General features: G+C 41.4%; 1 protein-coding gene across 2 annotated transcripts; it reads right to left on the bottom strand.

The window, feature by feature from the left end:
• Nucleotides 1–2,494: 2,494 nt before the first annotated feature.
• On the bottom strand, nt 2,495–19,521 carry ZNF839 (zinc finger protein 839). 2 transcript variants are annotated; one of them, XM_077819394.1, is made up of 8 exons: nt 18,577–19,521; nt 15,851–16,783; nt 11,427–11,678; nt 10,498–10,590; nt 9,977–10,129; nt 7,963–8,103; nt 5,614–5,752; nt 2,495–3,902 (listed from the first exon to the last, which is right to left on the bottom strand). In XM_077819394.1, exons 1-8 carry the CDS (start codon nt 19,420–19,422, stop codon nt 2,896–2,898), a joined length of 3,564 nt encoding a protein of 1,187 aa, XP_077675520.1. In that variant the 5' UTR covers nt 19,423–19,521; the 3' UTR covers nt 2,495–2,895. The 2 variants fall into 2 exon arrangements, with proteins under 2 accessions (XP_077675520.1, XP_077675522.1); XM_077819396.1 differs by having other exon boundaries at nt 18,880–19,521.
• Between the last annotated feature and the right edge of the window lie 2,710 nt (nt 19,522–22,231).

Genomic DNA, 22,231 nt, shown 5'->3' with positions numbered 1-22,231 from the left:
AAGTTAAACATGAGTCAGAGTAACACTGTTGCAAAAAAAAAAAAAAAAAACAAACATCATTCTGGGATGTATTAGCAGGAGTGTTGTAAGCAAAACACAAGAAGTAATAATTCTGCTCTACAGCACACTGATTAGGCCTCAACTGGAGTACTGTGTCCAGTTCTGGGCACCACATTTCAGGAAAGATGGACAAATTGGAGAAAGTCCAGAGAAGAGCAACAAAAATGATTAAAGGTCTAGAAAACATTACCTATGAGGGAAGATTAAAAAATGGGTTTGGTTTGGAAAAGAGAAGACAGAGGGGTCATAACTGTTTTCAAGTACATAACAGGTTGTTACAAGGAGGAGGGAGAAAAATGGCTATTTTTAACTTCTGAGAATAGGACAAGAAGCAATGGGCTTAAATTGCAGCAAGCGAGGTTTAGGTTGGATATTAGGAAAAATTCCCTTTCGGGGGGTTAAGCACTGGGATAAATTGCCTAGGGAGGTTGTGGAATCTCCATCATTGGAGATTTTTAAGAGCAGGTTAGACAAACACCTGTCAGGGATGGTCTAGATAGTACTTAGTCCTGCCATGGGTGCAGGGGACTGGACTAGATGACCTCTCAAATTCCCTTCCAGTCCTATGATTCTAAATACAACTTACTAAAATTATGAGAGTGGATCTACGATGCTCATGGACAAATTATTGGGGGAAGTAAAGTTGAAGAAATGAGTTTTGCATCTAGTCCTGCATATGGTAAGGTCTGTAGATCGCTCTTATTTCTTGCAGCAGAAAATTCCAGAATTTAGGTCCTGTGCCTGTGGAAATAGTCTTCTGCATTCCTGAGCCGGCCTGCTGGTTAGGAGTTTTTTCTGATGGAATGCAGCCATCACGCAAGGTCACAGTTGCAATGGAAAAGGTGCTTTCTCAGGTAGCAGTCCTAACCACAAAGTCTTGACACTCAAAGTCCTCAAACTAGATGCTTTTCAATGGGGAGTTAATGCAGAGCACAGCATAGGGGGAGAAGTTTTCATGGTGACCCAGGTTAGGAGGATACTGCATTTGGTAGTAATTGGGGCTTCTTTGAGGTATGTTTCAGCCTTAACAACTTGCAAGAATCAAACTGGAAGTCAAATACATAATTAGTGTCCAGGCCTACATCTGATAGGCTATGGCCAACCTAATTTTCTGGACAATCATAAATGAAGTGGCCATTGTGGGCATCCAAAACAGAGCCCAAAACTGCAGGCTAATCCAACAATCTGAATGATGTTAAAGAGGCAAGTTCTTCAGAGCACTTCCATCTTATTGTAATCTCTATCTTGATTGGATTCAGCTTGAGTCTGATGCTCTTCATTCAGGTGACTTTGCTGCCTTTGTATTGAGAAAGCTGAGACACAGTGCTGCTTATACTGGACTGAAGGAGAAGTCATCTACATATTGCAGGTACTTCTTTGTTCTCCATAATTCTCACCCAACTTCATACAGATGTTGAGAAACTTGGAGAGGACAGTGTCTTGCAGGCTTTAGAGGTGGAGGAACAATTACCCATTGTGACCTTCTGAGGTAAGAAAAAGAGGAAGGTCATTAGCTATTTAAGGATGTTTGTGGTCACCTAGGCAGCATTTTAGAGCAGACAGGCTTATTTGGGTGATCAGTAGTAATCGGGATGAATATGAATGTACTTCACTTGTCTAGACAGGTGGTGGTCATCCACCAGAGCATTATATTTAATGCTGTGTCAGTACCAGGTCATGTTCTGAAGCCTGCCAGTGAGATAGAAGATACTAGCAGCTAATGGGCAGCAGAAACTTTGTTAGCTTCTCCCTTATCTTGCTTAGATAAGAGGTTAAAATTCAGTGCTATGTCTAGGAGAAAAACTTTTTTAAATATGATGAAGACTGGGCTGATCTAAGGGTAGAGGTCTGCTTTGTTATTAGCAAGAGCAAAGCTTACTTAATAGTGACAGTCTCTGAAAGATGGTGCTTCTGTTTGGCCAAAAAGATGGGGTCTTATACAAAGTTTATCACAGAAGAAGAAGAGCCTGTGAGAGGAAGGAAATTGAAGAAAAAACTAGCTATCATATAAAAAATGCAGATTAATGTTCAGATAAGCATCTCAGTTGGTTGTCATACAGCATCAGCTATTTGACTTTACCTTGCATCTTAAACAAACCTGGTCAGATACTCTTCAGAACATTAGCAGGAATCAGATAATGCTTTGGGGTTCTACAGGACTGGTATCTTTGCCTGCTATCTTACAGAAGTCAAGCCTGGATAGTAGCCCATGCTGAGCTGTGTTGTGATCTTGGCGTTTATACTGTCACCTTTCACAGTATCGTTTTTGAAAAACGAAAGTTTACTTGTAATACTGAAATGCTGATAAGTTATTTTTCCAGTTATTCATTTGTGTGACAAGTCACGTGCACTAATAAAATAAGTTAACTTGAATATTCAACACACTGCAATTAAGATAAAATGCTCTAGTACAGGTAAGATAAAACCTCTAATATACAGAAAATACAGCTCCTTTTAATGTTTTTATTTTGCCCATATACAGGTTGCCAGTATACAGCATATCACTGACAACAGGCAGTGCAACACATTATATTGCATTTCTGTTGGGCCAAAGAGTAAAACAAAAAAGGTAACAGTGCATCAAAACTAAGGTTGACAGGTATCCACACGTCCCCTCACACACACTCAATTAAGAGCACAAGTTGAATCAAAAAAGTCATTCCTTAGAATTTTTGGTTGCAATACTGCTAATATAAACATAAGTTTTAAAAAAGTACATGTCATAGAAATGTTTACAAATAAGTTAATTTCAATATTCACATTAGAAAAATATACATTTGATATGATCAGTCTTTTCCAGAAGAAAGCATGTATAAATAAAACAGGTGTTTATATTTATGGCTCCACTTCACTTTGCGAGAGCAAAATATCTTCGCTTTGGCCATCCGCTTCCATTGCCAGTAGTGCTTCCACAGTTTCCAAAGGAACCCCCTCAGGGGTGCGAATGTGCATTGTAGTACCATCAGCATTAGTTACAATCACAATGCCTTCTGCTTGAGACAGAACAGCAGTACCTGGATGAGATAGAATAAGCCCATCTGCAGTCTGAATAAAGATCTGTTCGTGTCCCTGAGACAAGAATTCATGGCTCTCATCAGCAATCTCAAAGGCTACAGTTTCACCTACAGTAACTGCATTCTCTAGCTCATGTTGTCCAGCATGTTGTTCCTCTAGCCCACAAGAGAATTCATTCAAGTTTTTAATTGAACTTTCAAGATTCTCCCGAATGGATATGGAGGTTTCCTGTACAGGATTCTGATGTGGGTCAGTTTGAGTCTTGTATGAATGGTCTACTGGCACAATGCTTGTTGAAAAGACTTTTTCAAGCTGCTGCATCTGATCAGCAATATCAGCATCATTAAGTTGTTCAGACTGTTCACTGGTAATAGTGTAACTCTGGTTTTCTTCATCTTGTTGAAGTTTCTGATATTTTCCATTATGATCACCTTCTTCGTTCATTGACAAGTTGGTACTCTGATTATCAATCACATCTTCTGATACCATGCAGTTACAAAATTCAGAACTTGTCAGTCCACCTGCTGTGTTCTCATTTACAAAATGTGCTTGAACAAATTCTTCTGGTGAGTTATCTGCCTCAGCATGCAACAGTACTTCAGTACATGGTGGAGATGTGTTACTTGTACTATCTGGTCCCTGTATACTTACGGGTTGAGAGCATTCCATTCTCATGGACTGAAAGATATCTGAATTTGCAGAGTTAGTTCTAGTTTCTAAATCAAATGATTTACGTTGCTCACCCGTATGCTTTGCACTTCCAGCTGTGCAAGGAGTAATACCGCTGTCTTCGGAGAGCACAGACACCCCATTTAGTGGATTAAAACCTGAACAGTTGAGGGGAAAAAAAAAAGTTACAGCATGTTGTACAACAATATGATTTTGGACTCTCAAAAGTAATTTTCTACAAGCATCTTTCTAAGATTTTATCTAGTTTTCCCTCCCATCAAGTAGTGTTGGATTCTTGGAACAGAATTATGCTATTGCCCATATGAATAACAGTACAAAAATACTTTCTAAAATATCAGAAGTATACTTCTACTCAGGTTCTAGAAGTAGCTCTGGTAGGTTCCATATTTATTCTCCCAATGGCTCCATATCAAATGATCTTAGTTTATGAGAGGGTGGTGGTTGTTTTTTTGTCAGAGTCCTGAAAACAGCCTGTGATCAAAGATCTGCTGGGTTCTTTCCATCGTGCATGATACTAGTAATAAAAGATACAACAGCAGCCAAATTATGCCCCTTTTGCTTTTCCCAAAGCGTCAAGGTAATCCGCTGGCAGACTGCAAGACATTTTGTTTATGTTGACTGTCCACAGGCATGGCCGCCCACAGCTCCCACTGGCCGTGGTTCGCCATTCCTGGCCAATGGGAGCTGTGGGAAGTGGCATTCAGCATGTCCCTGCAACCCATGCCACTTCCCGCAGCTCCCATTGGCAGGGAACGGTGAACCGCAGCCACTGGTTGCTCTGGGCAGCTGTGCTTGTGGACAGTTAGTGTAAAGAAAATGTCTTGCAGCCCGCCAGTGGATTACCCTGACGGGCCGCGTGCAGCCTGTGGGCCGCAGGTTGCCCACCACTGCTATAGAGGGTAGATGTTACACATACCGCATGCTGGGTAATAACATGAGAAGACTGTATGTTACTAAAATTAATCTGGCTGTTTATTAACAGAACTGTTTACAGAGATGATGCAAGTGCACCTAGCGTTCTAGCTGTGTGTACGCAGACTGACTTCCTATGCCTCCTCCAAAATCTTGCCTCCTGCACCTGTGCAACTTTGTTACTTTAATAGGTTTTCACAGGTATAGTCGATTGGACCTTAGTAAAAAATCAAACTCAATAACAAATACTGATATGCCAACTCATTCAATTTTAGCTGTTTCCTCTTCATGGTTAACAAGAGTCAAAACTTGTTTTTGTCATTAACATATTGACTACACAGGAGACCTGTCAGGTAAGAAAGTGCCATTTTTATATAGTTAGTTTAAGGCACAGCTCCACTTTAAAACCTAACACAAACCTTAGTGGAAGTACTAATGAATCAGATACTGTTTAACTTTACTGAATTTTTAAACAAATGGAAGTACAGCAGAAAATCCTCTTGTAAATGAGCTAAGAGGAATGTGGTCTTGTGAGGGATCACAAAAAGTGAAAGGGAAGAAGGGGCAAAAATCAAATGAGCTAAAGCACAGAAGCTTGTACTAGTGGCAAAAGAACAGCTATATAAAAAGATATAGTCCTTACACTGATTTGATCTACACTCTGCCCCACATTCTGTCTTTTCGGTGTTTGTACAGTCCCTAGTACAAGGGGATCCTGGTCCATGATAGGGGCTCCTAGACACTATGATAATACAAATAAATAATATTCTTAATTCAAACTTCTCAGCTAAACAATCATTTAAGGACCTACAGAAACAAGTCCAAGACTAAGTTGAAGGCATGGTCATACATCTTTAGAGACAACACAAGATAATGGAATTAACTGACATTCACCATAAACAGAACAGAGTTGGTAAGTTAGAAGTTAAATGTTACCATCTTTTGTAGTCAGTGTAGACAAGTTCCAGCTTTTTTCCTCTTCTCCATTTTGGCTAGCATAAACATCTTTCACATTCTCCAATATGCCTTCTACTCTGGTCCTTTTAGCTGATGGCAACAGTTCTTCATATGAACTCTGTCAATATAAAACCTAGCAGATTTGATATCACTTGCAGAAACAGACAATTTGTAATCTTTTCTAGTATTAAGTGAAACATTACTCCCACCTACAACAGTTTTTCAAAGCTAGGAGGCCCTTAAAATAAATTCTAAACACAATCTAGAACTTTGTAAAGATGTTTTCTTGTCTTTTAGTTTTGAAATCTTTTAAGAAACCTGGCCTTGCTTCACAATTTGAGGGATGGGTCTGAGAGAAGTCTCACTAATAAGATCTGGGACAGCTCACACATAAGTAGTACCTACTATAGAAGAAAATCTCTCCTCCCTCCCCTCTTCAGCTTCAGTAAAGGGCAGTGAACTCCCTGAGATGAGAAGCGCGAGTGGGGGTGGGAAGGCTGACAAGGTCATAAGTTTAAGCACAGGCAGAAAAAAGGGAAGATGCTGCCATCACTCCTCTCTATAGATAGCTCTGAGGGCTCATCTACTGTATAAAATTAGGACGACTTATTTAGGTTGACTTATGGCCACCATGGTAATTCAGTCGGCTGTTGGTATCACATTGCCTTCCTTCAACCAGTGGAGCACATCCTCACGAGGAGCGCTTGCACTGACTAAAGTGGGGCATTGCAGGGCACTGACAGCCAACATGGCACACTAACAGCCACGTGAGGCTCACAGCTGGAGCCCCGGCCTTGGGATAGCAGTCCCAGCTGTGAGTCCAACTGGTTCAATTTCACAGCATGGAGCCTACCAGCAGGGAAATTGACATTCTTGTCCATTTCACGGCTGTTATTGTCTCTGACCCAGAGCAGTGGTGCTCTGAGAACACTGGGAGCTCAGCACTGGGCAAGGCTCCCAGCTGGAGACAAGAAATTGGCCAGGCTCAATTTCACAGAACCAAGACTACCAGCGGTGAAATTGACATTCTTGTCAATTTCACAGCTCCAAGTTATAAGCAGGTGCTGCTGACAGAATGACAGCCAAGAGGTGATGTAAGTAACAGTGTCTGCATGGACACTGTATCACCCTAACTACACCAACAGAAGTGCTATGCCTCTCATGGAGGTGGACCTGTTATGTCGGTGTAACAGGTCACTTACTTGGGTGGAAGCAGCATTCTACTGTAGACACTGACATAATTACCTGGATATAAGCTGCCTTACATCAACCTAACTCTGTAGTACAGAGTAGACCAAGTCTGAACTGAGGCTGCTATCAGAGGAGAGGAAACTATCTGCTCACTGCTACAGCCACAGGCAACAGATTAGCATATTTAATCTGATCCTTTCAGACACAAATGGGCTGGTTTCACTCACCACTGTTAGCCTAATTAGCTGCAGCACTCACTTCTCCCCCACTACTTAAATTTGCATGCTGGCCAGCCCACCTTTTCCAACCAAGCTACTGTTCTCTTCCAACAGCATGATACTTCAGGTCAGCCTGCCAGATCCTGCTTTAGATCAGGGGTTCTCAACAAAATGTTTGGTGGCCTCAGAATGCGCCCATGAACTCTTGCTGGTGGCCACTCTGACAAATTTTCCTATAATACTTAATAATCTTCAGGAAAAACAAATAAATATGCACAAACATGTCCAAATCATTGCAATTTATTTATGTAGGGTTTTTTTCTGCTGCCTCCCTTGGCCCCCCACAGATTCTCCTGGCCCTTCTCTGCCCCCAGACCTTGCTGCTTCCCCCACACCCCATTGCCCCGAGCTCCCTTCCACAGCCTTGCACCCCAGGTTCACTCAACTCCTCCTCTCCTGACCACAGCTCCCAATTAGGTCAGCCCTGCTGAAGTACCACTGCCTTGGGCTGAAGCCCAGAGCCAGAGCCCCATGGGTACAATGGAGGAGGGGGCTGAAGCCCAGAGCCCAATGCCGGAGCAGGGAGGGTGCTGAAGCCCACCCCCAGAGTCCCACAGATGAAGCTGGGCGGGGGGCAGCTGAACCCAGTCCCCAGGAGTAGCGCATCCTTAATGAAGGAGTAAGGTCAGAAACACACTGAAAAGCTAAACTCTTTACCTAGCTAATTTTGATCTCTTCTTAAATACCCCCCAATCCGATATTTCAGTGTTATTGACTCAGAAAACTCAATTATATCTGGAACCATCACTTTAATAGAAGTCAGGTAACACTGTTATAATTTATTTCTTGAATATTCACATTACCATATTTTAAAGAGGCTTTAACTTGTTTATATATTAAGTTCACAATTATTCTGTACCTCATTTGTTCGTTTTTTCCCTGATATCTCTGTAAACATTTGTTCACCAACTGTTTTAATTATACATTGTGTGGAGGAGTCTATAGCTTGTAACTTTTGTTTTCCAAGAAGCTTCTCTGTAATTCCTAGTGATTCAGCAACCTATAAAATAATTTGGGATAACAAAATATAAGTGTGGTTTCTCCAACACCAAATTTTCAATACTTATATAGTCAAATATGTTTCTCAACTGATCTAGAAAGACATTCAACACTGGGGTCCACTCTATCAGTCAAAACATATATACAGCTTCTTGAACTATTTTAGATTACAATAACTTCTACAATTAGCCTCCATTCAGATTAAGCATCTCCTATATAACAGCTAAAAGTAAAAATCAAGAAGGTAAGCTTAGAGCAAGAACTAGGAATGTAGTGGATATGGCTCACAGTACCAGAGTAAGTTACTGAACAGCAGAGTTTAACAAAGGACACTAAAGTTTGCTCATGACTTAAAGTTCTCCCAGTCTTTATTTTTTTAAATCCCTTTGTATCTTCAGACTCCGAACACATTCTCTTACCAATTTTTGCTCTATTTTGTGAACGCATTGGTTTGTTAGTATAGGGTTTCTCATGAATGCTGGACTTTTTTTTTTTTTTTTTTAAAGCACATTACAGCATGTGTTTAAAAAAAAAAAATCAAAGTATTATAAATGGACTTTGCAAAGAGAAGCAAAAGAGGTAGGTCAAATTTTGGGCCTACCAACCTTGACAATGTCCCTTTAAATTGGTACAATTTCATTTCTCCAAAGAGGAAACATCATGATTGAGCAATTGCACGAGATAAAGTCAGCTGAACACATGTAATAGTAATACAAGGCAAACTTTTGGTATATATTATGATTCTGCCACGATTTATTCTGAAAAACAAATACTTGATTAGCCAATGCTAAAACTGCATACTGTATTTCATTTTTACTGAGGATTACTCTATTTCCTCTCTTCCCTTCCTCCCCTGGATTTTCCAGTTTGTCCTGTCTTCTCTTGGTCTCACTCAATTTAAGATCTTTGGAGCAGAGACGGTCTTTTGTGCCTTGTAAAATACTGATCATGTTTTTTGTACTTTAAAAGTTTTGCCAGCAGTAATATGTACAAAATATTGTGTTATTCACTACTGAAAATTCAACAGTGATACACCATTACTTATAGAGAGTCATTTCATCCCAAGCATCAGGAACTGTAAGAGATGTGAGATTCCAATATAACTCTCTCTCTCACCGAATGCTAAGAAGTGAAGTAGCGTCTGGAAAAACTGAACTCTTTACACCAGCACACATTTGTATTATCATCATCTGCACAAACAAGCTTTAAAAACTGAAAAAGCTATTAAAGAGCTAATCTTTGTTGTGTTACATGCCTCAGTTTGATTATGTTCTGTTAATGAGCTTGCTGAATTTATACTTTCATTGAAAAATTAAAAATAAATACATTTTCAAATGGTTCAATTGTAGGGCATCTTTAAACTGTAATGTTTACTAGAAAATAAACTTTGGCAAATACAATGGATTTGTCTGCAGGAGGCTCTTTGCATCTCTGTCAGATCCTCAAATACCACTTATTTTAGCTCATCCCCAAGGGCCTCATGTCTTGGCCACTTCCTTTCTAGCCAAAGATGGGATGAGATTCTGTTAATGCTACTGTCCATCAGAGATTATGTTGAGTCACCAAAGTACCCCTGGCAGCGAAGCATAGCTTCACATTACTCTAAGCACCTGGGGTTTTGATTTGCATTTTGTAATTTGTAGTCAGATATCAACTAAGGCTGTGGTTTAATCAAATATTTTTTATTACTGATCAAATTCCAAAAGATAAATATCTTTAAATCTTTTGATATGTGTCCTTCAGTTTACACTTTATCTCCATTTTCTCTTACCAGGAAGTTGCTTTTCTGTTCACTTATGCTATATAATGCTTAGCAAGAGAGAAACATTGCTGAACATTCCTTAAAATACCTCCTCCAAAATGTGTCCTCTTACCTTGGGATCTTTTATTTCCACAGGCTGCTGATAACTCAGAAAATCAGAATTACTGAAATGGTCTTGAGACATTTTCTTTACCATATTATGTAACTCTTCAAATTCTCTATAAACATCTGGAAAAAAGGCTTTTGCTGGGTAACCTTTTTCAACCTAAATAGAAGCAAGCAAGAACATTAAATATGAAATATAATTAATTAAATAAGCAACATATAGATTTGTTTTGCTTAGCACTTTTTTCAGTCCTCATTTTATTAACCTTACCAATCAGTCCAGAAAAGAAAGGATTGTAAAATCTTCAGAAATAGCACTGATGAAGCAGGCAGCAAAAATGAAAAGTATAATCTGGCAAACTATCAATCTTTAACTACATGAGACTCAAGCGTGAACTCTAAAATGTCTTCAGCCTTCATATGTATAACACATGGAACTAAGATTAATTCCCAGAGAAGTTTTCATGGTGTATATGAATGATAAAATATCCAATAATTTAATATATGTACATGATGAGAAAAGCTCACCTTCATCAGTAGAAATTCAAACACAGTAACAAGCTTTGTCAGGCGGGGAAGAGCCAGCTCCATTAAATCTTCATTGTCACATTGTTGGATTAGCTGGTAAACACCAAAATAGTTTCTTTAAGGGGAAAAAAGCCAATATATGCTAATCATCCCTTAATTCATAATGTAAAAATCTTAGTTCTCCACTACAGGACCCAATAGTCACTATTACAGAAATGGCATGTGGTAAGGACCAATTCACTTTCTTTTACAGGATCAATAAAATTAAGTGGCTTTTAAGAATAAATGTGAATGTATATATTTGACCAGAAAAGTTAAGAGTATGGTCCATTCTTTCAATACAAGAAGTTAATGATCAGTCTCAGTAACAATTGTGTACTTATATGAAAAGAAAAGTAGACCTTAATGAATTAAGCAAATAAGCACAATCACAAGCTCAATCCACAGTGATGTGCAGGAAGCTCAGAAAAACATGACAATTACTTAGATTGTAAGAAAAGTATGTTTAGAATAAGATGGACTCATTTTTATTACACACAATTTTTATATATTAATAGACATACATAGTAGCAGTGGCACTACTAATTATTTTTCCCCAAAACAGAGCCAAGAGTGCATCAAATTACTAAGAGGCCAATAATTATTATCCACAGGGCCAGTTTCAAAAAAAAAAAAAAAAAAAAATCTGTATCTTTTACCTATAACTTGATTTATATGTTTTGCTTAAGAACTTATTTAAAATTTAACTTTGGTATTTAAATAATCCCCAGGGCTCCTCATTTATGCACATACATGTCTAGCTATATGTCAAACATACAGCAGCTCCTTGGAAAGCACACCCTCGCTACATTTTGATTAAATTTATCAGATTTTGGCAGCAGGTGGGGGAAAAAAGGTACATATGAAATAATTGCAGAAGGGAACCGTACCTCTTTTAGTCCAGCCTTTCTTCTAAATATGATGTGTTCTGTTGCCACATTACTAAGCGACTTAGAAGGGGACCGACCAGGTCTACTAAGTCTTCCCGAACACATTGATCTTCCAGTCATCCTCGGTCGGCCACGTCTTTTAGGTCGTCTGGGTCTTCCAGGTCCATTTGGCATTCCAGGTCCCTGATGTACTAAATCAGTCTCATTTTGTTGTGCTGCCAACAAAGGTCTGTCCGCTGCAGATTTACCAGTCTTTATAAAAAAAAACAAAACAAGAATCATTAAAACAGTCTCCCTCCCTCAATATGCTGCTGAGAAAATCTTAGTTTAAAATATTTAGCGAAATTATTCAACCAAATGCTCTGAGTATCCCTAGCCTCTCTTTGCCAGAAGCTGGGAATGGACAACAGGACAATCACTTGATTGCCCGTTCTGTTCATTCCCTGTGAAGCACCTGGCATTGGCCACTGTCGGAAAACAGGATACTGGGCTAGATGGACCACTGGTCTGACCCAGTATGGCCATTATGTTCTTAACTTCAAGTTAGTTTCATTTACTATGCAATTTCAGTATTATTTGATATGATAAGTATAGCTGCATTAGTATTTGCAGGATTAAATTAGGAAGAGGCTAGGGACACACCTGCTTCTGTAATTTGTTGTCACTATTTGTAATGTTAGTTCTCCTGCCGATCCATTAAATTAAGTATTATACACAACACAAAGGGAATTTGATCATAAACAAGAGTAGCCTACGGTCTTGTCAAAGTGCTTTCTGATTCAAAGATGGTATCTTTTATTTTAAAAGATGAAATAAAATGGTTTTATATTATTAATTTAGATTTAAACAATAGTATAATAGATCTAAACAAAAAGCTCTAGTTGCCCTGATGGTTAGTTTTACAATATCATAATGACCACTCAGCAGTATAGGTGCCAACTTTCCCTCTGCCTGGTGGGTGCTCGACCCTCCCCCGCCCCTGGCCCCACTCATGCACTGCCCTTGCCCTGCCCCCATTCCACCCCTTCCCCAAAGTCCCTACCCCCTTCCTACCCCATTCCACCCCCTTCCCCTACCCCACCTCTTCTCCACCTCCTGCCCTGAGCATGCTGCATCCCCACTCCTCCCCCTCCCTCCCGGAAACTCCTAAGCACCGCCAAACAGCTGTTAGGTGGCGGGGGTGGGGGGCGGGAAGCGCTGGGAGGGAGGGGGAGGTGCAGGGACGCAGCACGCTCAGTGCGGGGAAGGAGGCAAGGAGGAGGGGGCTTGGCTGCCAGTGGGTGTGGAGCACCCACTAATTTTTCCCCATGGGTGCTCCAGCCCTGAAGCACCCACGGAGTCAGCGCTTATGCTCAGCAGTATTAAGTTCATATATGAATAACAGACTCAATGCAGGAGCAGCATTAAACAATCAAATGGAATGAAACAAGTTAACTCAGCCAGCCAGAATACCAAAGAAACTATCCCCTATTCCAGACACTATACCTTCAGCTTTCCCTCAAAATACTGTCAAACAAACAGTTTCTGCAGTGAGCACAGGAGGTCAAGTTCAGGCTACCCTGAATCTTATGTTTCCCTATTTTTAAGGACAGCCATACTGGGTCAGATCAAAGGTCCATCTAGCCCAGCATCCTGTCTTCTGACAGTGGCCAATCCCAGGTGCCCCAGAAGGAATGAACAGAACAGGTAATCATCAGGTGATCCATCCCGTCACCCATTCCCAGCTTCCGGCAAACAGAGGCTAGGGACACCATCCCTGCCCATCCTGGTTAATAGCCATTGTTGGACCTATCCGCCATGAATTTATTGCGTTCTTTTTTGAACCCTGTTATAGTCTTGGCCTTCGCAACATCCTCTGGCAAAGAGTTCCACAGATTGACTGTGCGTTGTGTGAAGAAATACTTCCTTTTGTTTGTTTTAAACCTGCTGCCTATTAATTTCATTTGGTGACCCCTAGTTCTTGTGTTATGAGGAATAAATAACACTTCCTTATTTACTTTCTCTACACCAGTCATGATTTTATAGACCTCTATCATATCCCCCCCTTAGTCGTCTCTTTTCCAAGCTGAAAAGTCCCAGTCTTATTAATCTCTCCTCATACAGAAGCTGTTCCATACCCCTAATCATTTTTGTTGCCCTTTTCTAAGCCTTTTCCAATTCCAATATATCTTTTTTGAGATGGGGTGACCATATCTGCATGCAGTATTCAAGATGTGGGTATACCATGTATTTATATAGAGGTAATATATTTTCTGTCTTATTATCTTAACCTTTTCTTAATGATTACCAACATTCTGTTTGACTGCCACTGCACACTGAGTGGATGTTTTCAGAGAACTACCCACAACGACTCAAAGAGTAGTAGTAATAGCTAATTTAGACCCCCATCATTTTCTATGTATAGTTGGGATTATGTTTTCCAATGCGCATTACTTTGCATTTATCAACATTGAATTTCATCTGCCATTTTGTTGCCCAGTCACCCAGTTTTGTGAGATTCCTTTGTAACTCTTCACAGTCTGCTTTGGACTTAACCATCTTCAGTAGTTTTGTATCATCTGCAAATTTTGCCACCTCACTGTTTACCCATTTTTCCAGATCATTTTTTAAAACTGTTGTTGTGGTCTCAATACAAACAAAATCAAGCTATTTAAGCAACCTATTTAACAATGGACATGCAGGACTACAATATTCACTACACCAAAAGAAGTTACAAAAATATAAATTTTAAAAAATAGTCTCAAAGCTACCATGGAAAAAAGTTGGCAAAACAGAGTCCAAGAATCTCTCACTGAAAGCCACTAGCTAGCTAGAATATTAAAATTAATGTCCCAAAGATTAATTACCATTTGAAGATATTTATAAACTGCCTGATCACATTAATGTTACAATAATTCAAGCGTCCTCTCAGTTCTATGAACGCATCTTAGTCCTAACCTTCAATACCTCTTGCTTATGCTCCAACAATATCCCCACTCTTTGCACAGATTTCGCAAATTTAGTGCAGTTTTACCTATCAAGGACTAGATGCAAATTACCAAATTCATTCGACTGCGACTGAAGTTTTTAATTTGGAGTGTGGGTCACTGGTGCTACTCTTCCTCCATAATCTACCTGTATTGATAATCCTCTTAATGTTTCTTGATAAAGATCATAACTGACAATGGCTTATGGACAAAAATATAGTTATTTGACAAAAAAAAAGAAAAAGAAAGGACAAGGAAAAAAAAGTATCTAGCCTGGTGACTGAAGCAGCGACAATAATTAAGTCAATTTATAGACTAGTAAGTCATTCAGTTACCAAGGGGAAATTTTGTGTGGCTCATATTTGTCAGATAGAAATTTCAGATTTTCTGTAGCACTATATTCAGCCAATCAACAGTCCTAAAGATTTTATGGCAAAATAAATTCAAAAGACCATTTTTAGGTTTTTCTTAAGTCCCCATCACAGGCAAATTAGATCTACATAATGAGTCAGTTGACTTCATGGAGCTTTCTGTTCTTTTAAGTTGTAGAAAACTCTGCTTTGTGTTTGTAATTATCTACTAATCTTGCTATGACTCAGACTACCCACATTCACACTTCTGGAAGCAACATCACATTCACAAACACGCAACAAATATAACATTGCTGCATCCAAAAGAACAGTCTTCCTAAAAAGGCGGTTGTGATACAATTATACCTCCACTGTTCACAGTGGAGACTTTCTTTCGCAGCAAAAAGGTTACAAAGACCATTCATTTCTATTGACAAATGCACTTCACTATGAAATGGACAGTTTAAAACCAGTTTCTTGGAACCTCTCCAACTGAAACTACTTATTTTTCTAACTCAGGAAATTGTATTCTACCTACCCTAGATTTCCCTCTATAGTTTCAATTGCAGAAGTCATGCTTCACTTCCAACAGTACACTACACAGCATAGCTGTCCACTGACAGCTGAGTTTCAACCCAGGAGAGGCTGTATTTCAGTGATGGGCCAAACTGACTCCTGAATATAGAAGGTGGGGTTTTTTAAGCCTTTTAAAATGAAATATACATGAACTGCACAGTGTTTTTTCCTTATGTGAATGCTGAGAAATAAGTGATGTTAGTTACAAAGTCTAAGTCTTATTCTCCCCATGCAGGTCACTACAATTTTTTGTTCATTTGTTATTTTAAAACTTAACCAATGGTCATACATATTTATTGCAGTTTCAGACAAGCAGATTGCAACTTTTCCTAATTCATTCCTATTCTCTTTTGGTCACACACCTAGGCCACTAACTTCAATCTATGTAAAGAATTCCAATTGCCAGCAATAGGAATTCAGGATATGAATTAGTGTAGAATAAGGTTCTAAAACTGCAATAATATTGGAGTGAAATTGCCTTTATATTGTTTATGAAACTGCGTATTATGCAGAAAGCAAACTACTACTTTACCTGTTGCTCACTCTGTGAAGAAGCAGTTTCTTCCAAACCAATAGCTAGCGAATTTTCATTATTTAAAGTGACAGCAATTGGTTGCGAGAGCGTCAGACTCACAGTTTCATCTTCTGCTCCTCCAGAAATATCCAGAAACACACTTCTGTTAGTTTTATTCATAGAGACTTTTTGCTGTGAAGACTCCAATTGTCCGTGACCTGGATTAAGTTTATAATGTCGTGCTAATCCTCCTTTTCCTATGTAGGATTTTTCACAAGTCTGACATTTAAACATTTTGGGCTTCAGGTTATAATTCAAAGGATTGAATAATGCATCCGTTCCCTTTGCTTTCCCCTCATCGTCATCTTCTATGCTTAGTTCAGAATAGTCATCAGAATCAGACTGATGACCGTCGGCCAAATCCTCTGTTTTAATGAATTTATAATCTTTCGCTTTATATTTTGGAGGACGTGAAATCCGTCCAGAACGAGTCTTCACTTTCAAAGATTTTTTTAGCTTTAGTTCTTCTTTTTGCTTTTTCTCAAGGCTCGAGATAAGAGTATTTGCTGAACTGGCTGCCACCAAAGTAACATTTTGAGACTCAGTAGCAGACGCTGCGGTACATGTAGTTTTTTGTCCATTCAATGTCTGGTGTGTGGGAATCTTATTCACTGACACTGGTCCATCAGGGGCTAACGGTCTCTGCACAAGTAGCTGAACTGGAGGCTCAGAAGAACTATGCAAGAAAAACTGTTGCTGCTCAGTTCCTGTTACAGGCTGTATCCTAATAATCTGGGGATTAATAATATTAAGTCTAGACAGACCACAATTCCTACCAACTGGCTGACTCGGTGTTATAGCTTTGGACTGGACTTCTGCAAGAGGTGGCACTGGCTTTTCATTTTCTTTCATCTGCCCCGGCTGCACTTGAACACAAATGGCTTCTAATTGCTTTAGGGGGAAAAAAGTTGAGAATGTAAAAGTACAGTATTATTTATCAAGATTTTACATCTTTGTGTATAAGACCTTACAGTGAAACATGAAGAAACTAGATATATCATCCAGTTTTCTTACAACCCTCAAGGTACATATTTCCTTCCTTCCAGCTACTAAATTATGATACAGTTGCATTTGTTGCTTAGATAAGGATTTTCAGTTTACTTTGTATATCATATCATTGTTTTATTTGTAATGTCCATCAACCATGAATTTAGTTGCCAAAAACTAAAGAATAATTTCTGCAAATGGATCTGTTGGACAGAGCCCTGTTGAAGTCAATGGGGTTCACATGGGCAGATTCAGTTGCAAGCTCTAGACCTATGCTGAATTTGTAAACTGAACAAGCACATCTCACCCACAGGACACCTACTGTCTACAATTTTGCAGGCCAAATATTAGGCCACAGTTATACTCTAATAAATGCACAGTTCAAAAAATCCGTAAGATGATATAAACAACTCAGGCCACCAGCCTATCACCTCCTGTCTGTCCTCCTCTCTCCATCCTATTTATTTATGGTCTTGTTTGTTTGTTTTTTTAAATCACACCACAGGGTTAGCAAGGGACTGAGGAAGAGTCAAAGCCTGTCTATTGCTTCTTACTTGAAAAGTGTCCACTTCTCTAGCTGCAAGCCACTCATCAAAGCACTTAAGCACATGCCAGAGTGCAAGCACACGAATAATCCCTCTGATGCTGTACAAACACATGCTTAAGTGCTTTGCTAGATCAAGGCTTAAATGGACAGCTCTCCATTTAAAAAAAATTCTACAAGTTAATTGATTCTAGTTTTGTCAAATAATCCCTCCCCCTCCCCCCAGAAATTAAGCAAATACTATTCCTCAAAGAAAAGACTCACTATTATTATTTGTATTACAGTGATGCCCAGAAACTCTAATCATGGACCAGGATCCCATTGTGCTAAGCACTGTATGAAAGGACAGAACAAAAAAAATATAGTCCCTGCCCCAAAGTGCTGACAGTCTAAATTCAGTCCAGACATCTAATTTCAAACTTCAAATGTTCCTATTACAAGAAGAGTGTGAACAAAGATTTTTCTGTTTTTAAAAACAGTCTTCTGTAATACAAACACAGCTGAATGAATGTTACTCACTTTTTTTTTTTTAAAGTTACTATTGGGCAAGAACCAAGCATGGAAAATCTTAGCCCAAAAGGAAAATATTTGGGAAAGTTAAAGAGTACATGAAAACAAAAGTTATAATAGAAACAGCTTTAAAATCTCAAGTATAGCAGGCAGCCACTGTAATAAAAAAATCCCCATAAATCAATGGGCTAGCATGAATTAAGTACCCCAAACACTCAGTTGCCGGATACACTAGACTGACAGGTTACGTTGGCCCAGTCACTGTAAAGTAGTTCTTCCAAATCATGCTGGACACCTGTGCTTATTCTGACAGACTAGAACATAGGTCACGCTGACCAGCGCCTGTCACCTCCATTCAACAGTGTACGCTCTACCTTGTTACTGAGCTGCTCCCAACACCAGTCTTCCAACTAGGAGACTGGAAAAATCTAAATTCCAAAGTAGGTTAAACTGATCAGGAAATTAAGGTGAGCAGTGGAACTGGTGCACTGGCACTCAGTACAGTTTCATCACTGAGAAAGGGCCATGACTATTCAATGTTCAGCACATTCTAAAGCCCAGGCCCAATTCCATCTTGGAGACCACTTTCCCATTCACTTGACCCTTGGCTTTCCTAAGACATCTCCTCTTCCCCTTCGTTTACCTTGTGTACAAGGCACCTGGTGGTACCGATAGCTTTGCCCTGCTGAAGGGCAACCTGCTGGGCCACATTCTGCAACTGCTGTGCTGCATTGTGCATGATACTAGTCACTGGCTGGGACCTGGAGGCAGCAGTCAGGCTACAGCCCTGTGGGGATCTGCTGAACCCTGATGCTGGGGGCACGAGGCTAATCTCCTGGGGTAGCGAGTACCCCCCACCTCGGTGAGGAGGCAACAATAAGGACCCAATGCCAGCTCCAGAGGAGGGAAGAAGAGACGGTGGAGGCTGCTTCTGGGCCCTGCTCACTTGTTCGATGACCCTCTGCAGCTCCTCGGGGGCCAGAGGCGTCGCTGTGGCCTGCTGGCCGGGAAGCTGAGCCAGTGGCTCGGCCTGACTCTTCTCCGCCGGCAAATTCCCCGGCAGCCCAACGGCCTGGTTCTCGGTCGCCGCCACCAGCCGCTCCTCGGCGCTCAGCACAGCCCCCTGCACCAGGTTCCCACCCGGCTCCAGGTAGAGAGTGGTGCCGACAGCAGAAGAGCTGGGAGCCAGGCTCTGGGCCAGCACCTCGGTCACCGCCAGCACCTCCGCTCCCTCCTCGGTGGGAGATCCAGCCTCCAGGGGGCCCAGCAGGCCCCCGTCCTCCTCAGGCTCCAGCGGACCCAGCAAGTCACCCCTGGCCGCGACCGCCCCGGGGAGATACCCAGGTCCCAGCAGGCCAACCCTCTCCCCAGCCGCCGCGCTGTGGAGAGCCCCGCGGGCGGCGGCCGGTCCGGGGGGCTCTCCCTCAGCAGGAGACGGCGGGGATGCCGCTGCCACGCTCTCGCCGCCCCCATCCCTGGGAGCCGCCATCTTGGCAGCTGTCGGGGGACGGGAGACGCATTCGGCCCCCAGGTCTTAAAGGTGTGGAGCGAACCTAGAGGAACCGGCAACGCAGGAACCAATGGTGGCCGTCCCTGCGGCCTGCACACGTCATCATGGAAGGGGCGTGGTCATATGGACGACGGGGGCCCAGCAGGGACAAGACACTTTCAAAAGCGTTTTCCTGTGCGATGGCACTCAGTGAACTTCAGTGTGATACAGTTGTATTCGGTATACACTCATTCAACAGCAAAGAGTCCTGTGGCACCTTATAGACTAACAGAAATATTGGAGCATAAGCTTTTGTGGGTGAATACCCACTTTGTCGGATGCATGTAGTGGAAATTTCCAGAGGCAGGTATAAATATGCAAGCAAGAATCAGGCTAGGGATAACGAGGTTAGTTCAATCAGGGAGGATGAGGCCCTCTTCTAGCAGTTGAGGTGTGAACACCAAGGGAGGAGAAACTGCTTTTGTAGTTGGCTAGCCATTCACAGTCTTTGTTTAATCCTGAGCGGATGGTGTCAAATTTGCAAATGAACTGAAGCTCAGCAGTTTCTCTTTGAAGTCTGGTCCTGAAGTCTTTTTGCTGCAGGGTGGCTACCTTTAAATCTGCTATTGTGGGTCCAGAGAGGTTGAAGTGTTCTCCTTCAGGTTTTTGTATATTGCCATTCCTAATATCTGATTTGTGTCCATTTATCCTTTTACGTAGGGACTGTCCAGTTTGGCCGATGTACATAGTAGAGGGGCATTGTTGGCACATGATGGCGTATATTACATGAGTGGACGTGCAGGTGAATGAACCGGTGATGGTGTGGCTGATCTGGTTAGATCCTGTGATGGTGTTGCTGGTGTAGATATGTGGGCAGAGTTGGCATCCAGGTTTGTTGCATGGATTGGTTCCTGAGTTAGAGTTACTATGGTGCAGTGTGTAGTTGCTGGTGAGAATATGCTTCAGGTTGGTGGGTTGTCTGTGGGCGAGGACTGGCCTGCCTCCCAAAACCTGTGAAAGTGAGGGATCATTGTCCAGGATGGGTTGTAGATCACTGATGATGCGGTGGACAGGTTTTAGCTGAGGACTGTACGTGATGGCCAGTGGAGTTCTGTTGGTTTCTTTCTTGGGCTTGTCTTGCAGCAGGAGGCTTCTGGGTACATGTCTAGCTTTGTTGATCTGTTTCCTTATTTCCTCGTGTGGGTATCGTAGTTTTCTCAGGAAATTAATGGTGTCACAGAGATCGCTGGCAGTGCTGTTGGCATAGGGTCTGAGTAGAGAGTCCGCATATCCGGACAGTCCTTCAGTGAGAGTGCAAATGCCCGAGATGATGGGGGGTCCAGGATTTCTGGGTCTGTGGATCTTGGGTAGTAGATAGAACAACCCCAGTCGGGGCTTTAAGGGTATGTTGATTTGTTCCTGTGTTAGTGTAGGGAGTGTCCTGAGTAGATGGTGCAGTTTCGTAGTGTATTCCTCAGTGAGATCTGAGGAAAGTGGCCTGTAGAATTGGAGAGTTGTCTGGCAGCCTCCTTTTGGTAGTCAGACCTGTTCATGATGACAACAGCACCTCCTTTATCAGCCTCTTTGATTATAATGTCAAGGTTGTTTCTGAAGCTGTGGATGGCGTTGCCCAAGAAAGACAAGCCCAAGAAAGAAACCAACAGAACTCCACTGGCCATCACGTACAGTCCTCAGCTAAAACCTGTCCACCGCATCATCAGTGATCTACAACCCATCCTGGACAACGATCCCTCACTTTCACAGGTTTTGGGAGGCAGGCCAGTCTTTGCCCACAGACAACCCACCAACCTGAAGCATATTCTCACCAGCAACTACACACTGCACCATAGTAACTCTAACTCAGGAACCAATCCATGCAACAAACCTGGATGCCAACTCTGCCCACATATCTACACCAGCGACACCATCACAGGATCTAACCAAATCAGCCACACCATCACCGGTTCATTCACCTGCACGTCCACTCATGTAATATACACCATCATGTGCCAACAATGCCCCTCTGCTATGTACATCGGCCAAACTGGACAGTCCCTACGTAAAAGGATAAATGGACACAAATCAGATATTAGAAATGGCAATATACAAAAACCTGAAGGAGAACACTTCAACCTCTCTGGACCCACAATAGCAGATTTAAAGGTAGCCACCCTGCAGCAAAAAGACTTCAGGACCAGACTTCAAAGAGAAACTGCTGAGCTTCAGTTCATTTGCAAATTTGACACCATCCGCTCAGGATTAAACAAAAACTGTGAATGGCTAGCCAACTACAAAAGCAGTTTCTCCTCCCTTGGTGTTCACACCTCAACTGCTAGAAGAGGGCCTCATCCTCCCTGATTGAACTAACCTCGTTATCCCTAGCCTGATTCTTGCTTGCATATTTACACCTGCCTCTGGAAATTTCCACTACATGCATCCGACGAAGTGGGTATTCACCCACAAAAGCTTATGCTCCAATACGTCTGTTAGTCTATAAGGTGCCACAGGACTCTTTGCCACTTTTACAGATCCAGACGAACACGGCTACCCTCTGATACTCATTCGACAGTAGTCCAGAGCGATTCAACACAACAAAGTTTAATTCAATTCAGTGCAACACCCCACAAGTAGAATTCAATACAATGCAATTCATAGGGTATCAGTAAGTCTGTATAGATAGATTTGATACACCATGGGACAGACAAAAAGCATCTGAAACTTATTACAGTGCTTTTAAAAGTAAAAATAAGTGGTGGGGAAAGATCTCAAGCCCTTTTTTGTGAAGTAAATTGTATCCAAACCAAATGTC

This window comes from Eretmochelys imbricata, chromosome 6 (assembly GCF_965152235.1).
Source record: "Eretmochelys imbricata isolate rEreImb1 chromosome 6, rEreImb1.hap1, whole genome shotgun sequence".
In the NCBI taxonomy this organism is placed as follows: Eukaryota; Metazoa; Chordata; order Testudines; family Cheloniidae; genus Eretmochelys; species Eretmochelys imbricata.
This window is presented reverse-complemented; position numbering and strand designations above follow the sequence as displayed.

Bases quoted from the DNA above. Each gene is read 5' to 3' on its own strand.
- ZNF839 (XM_077819394.1), bottom strand. From the start codon at position 19,422: ATGGCGGCTCCCAGGGATGGGGGCGGCGAGAGCGTGGCAGCGGCATCC. The intron at 11,679-15,850 runs GTAAAGTAGTAG...TTTTTTATAAAG, and splicing joins CTTCACAGAGTGAGCAACAG to ACTGGTAAATCTGCAGCGGA. The intron at 5,753-7,962 runs GTACAGAATAAT...TTATATTGACAG, and splicing joins GGAAAAAACGAACAAATGAG to AGTTCATATGAAGAACTGTT.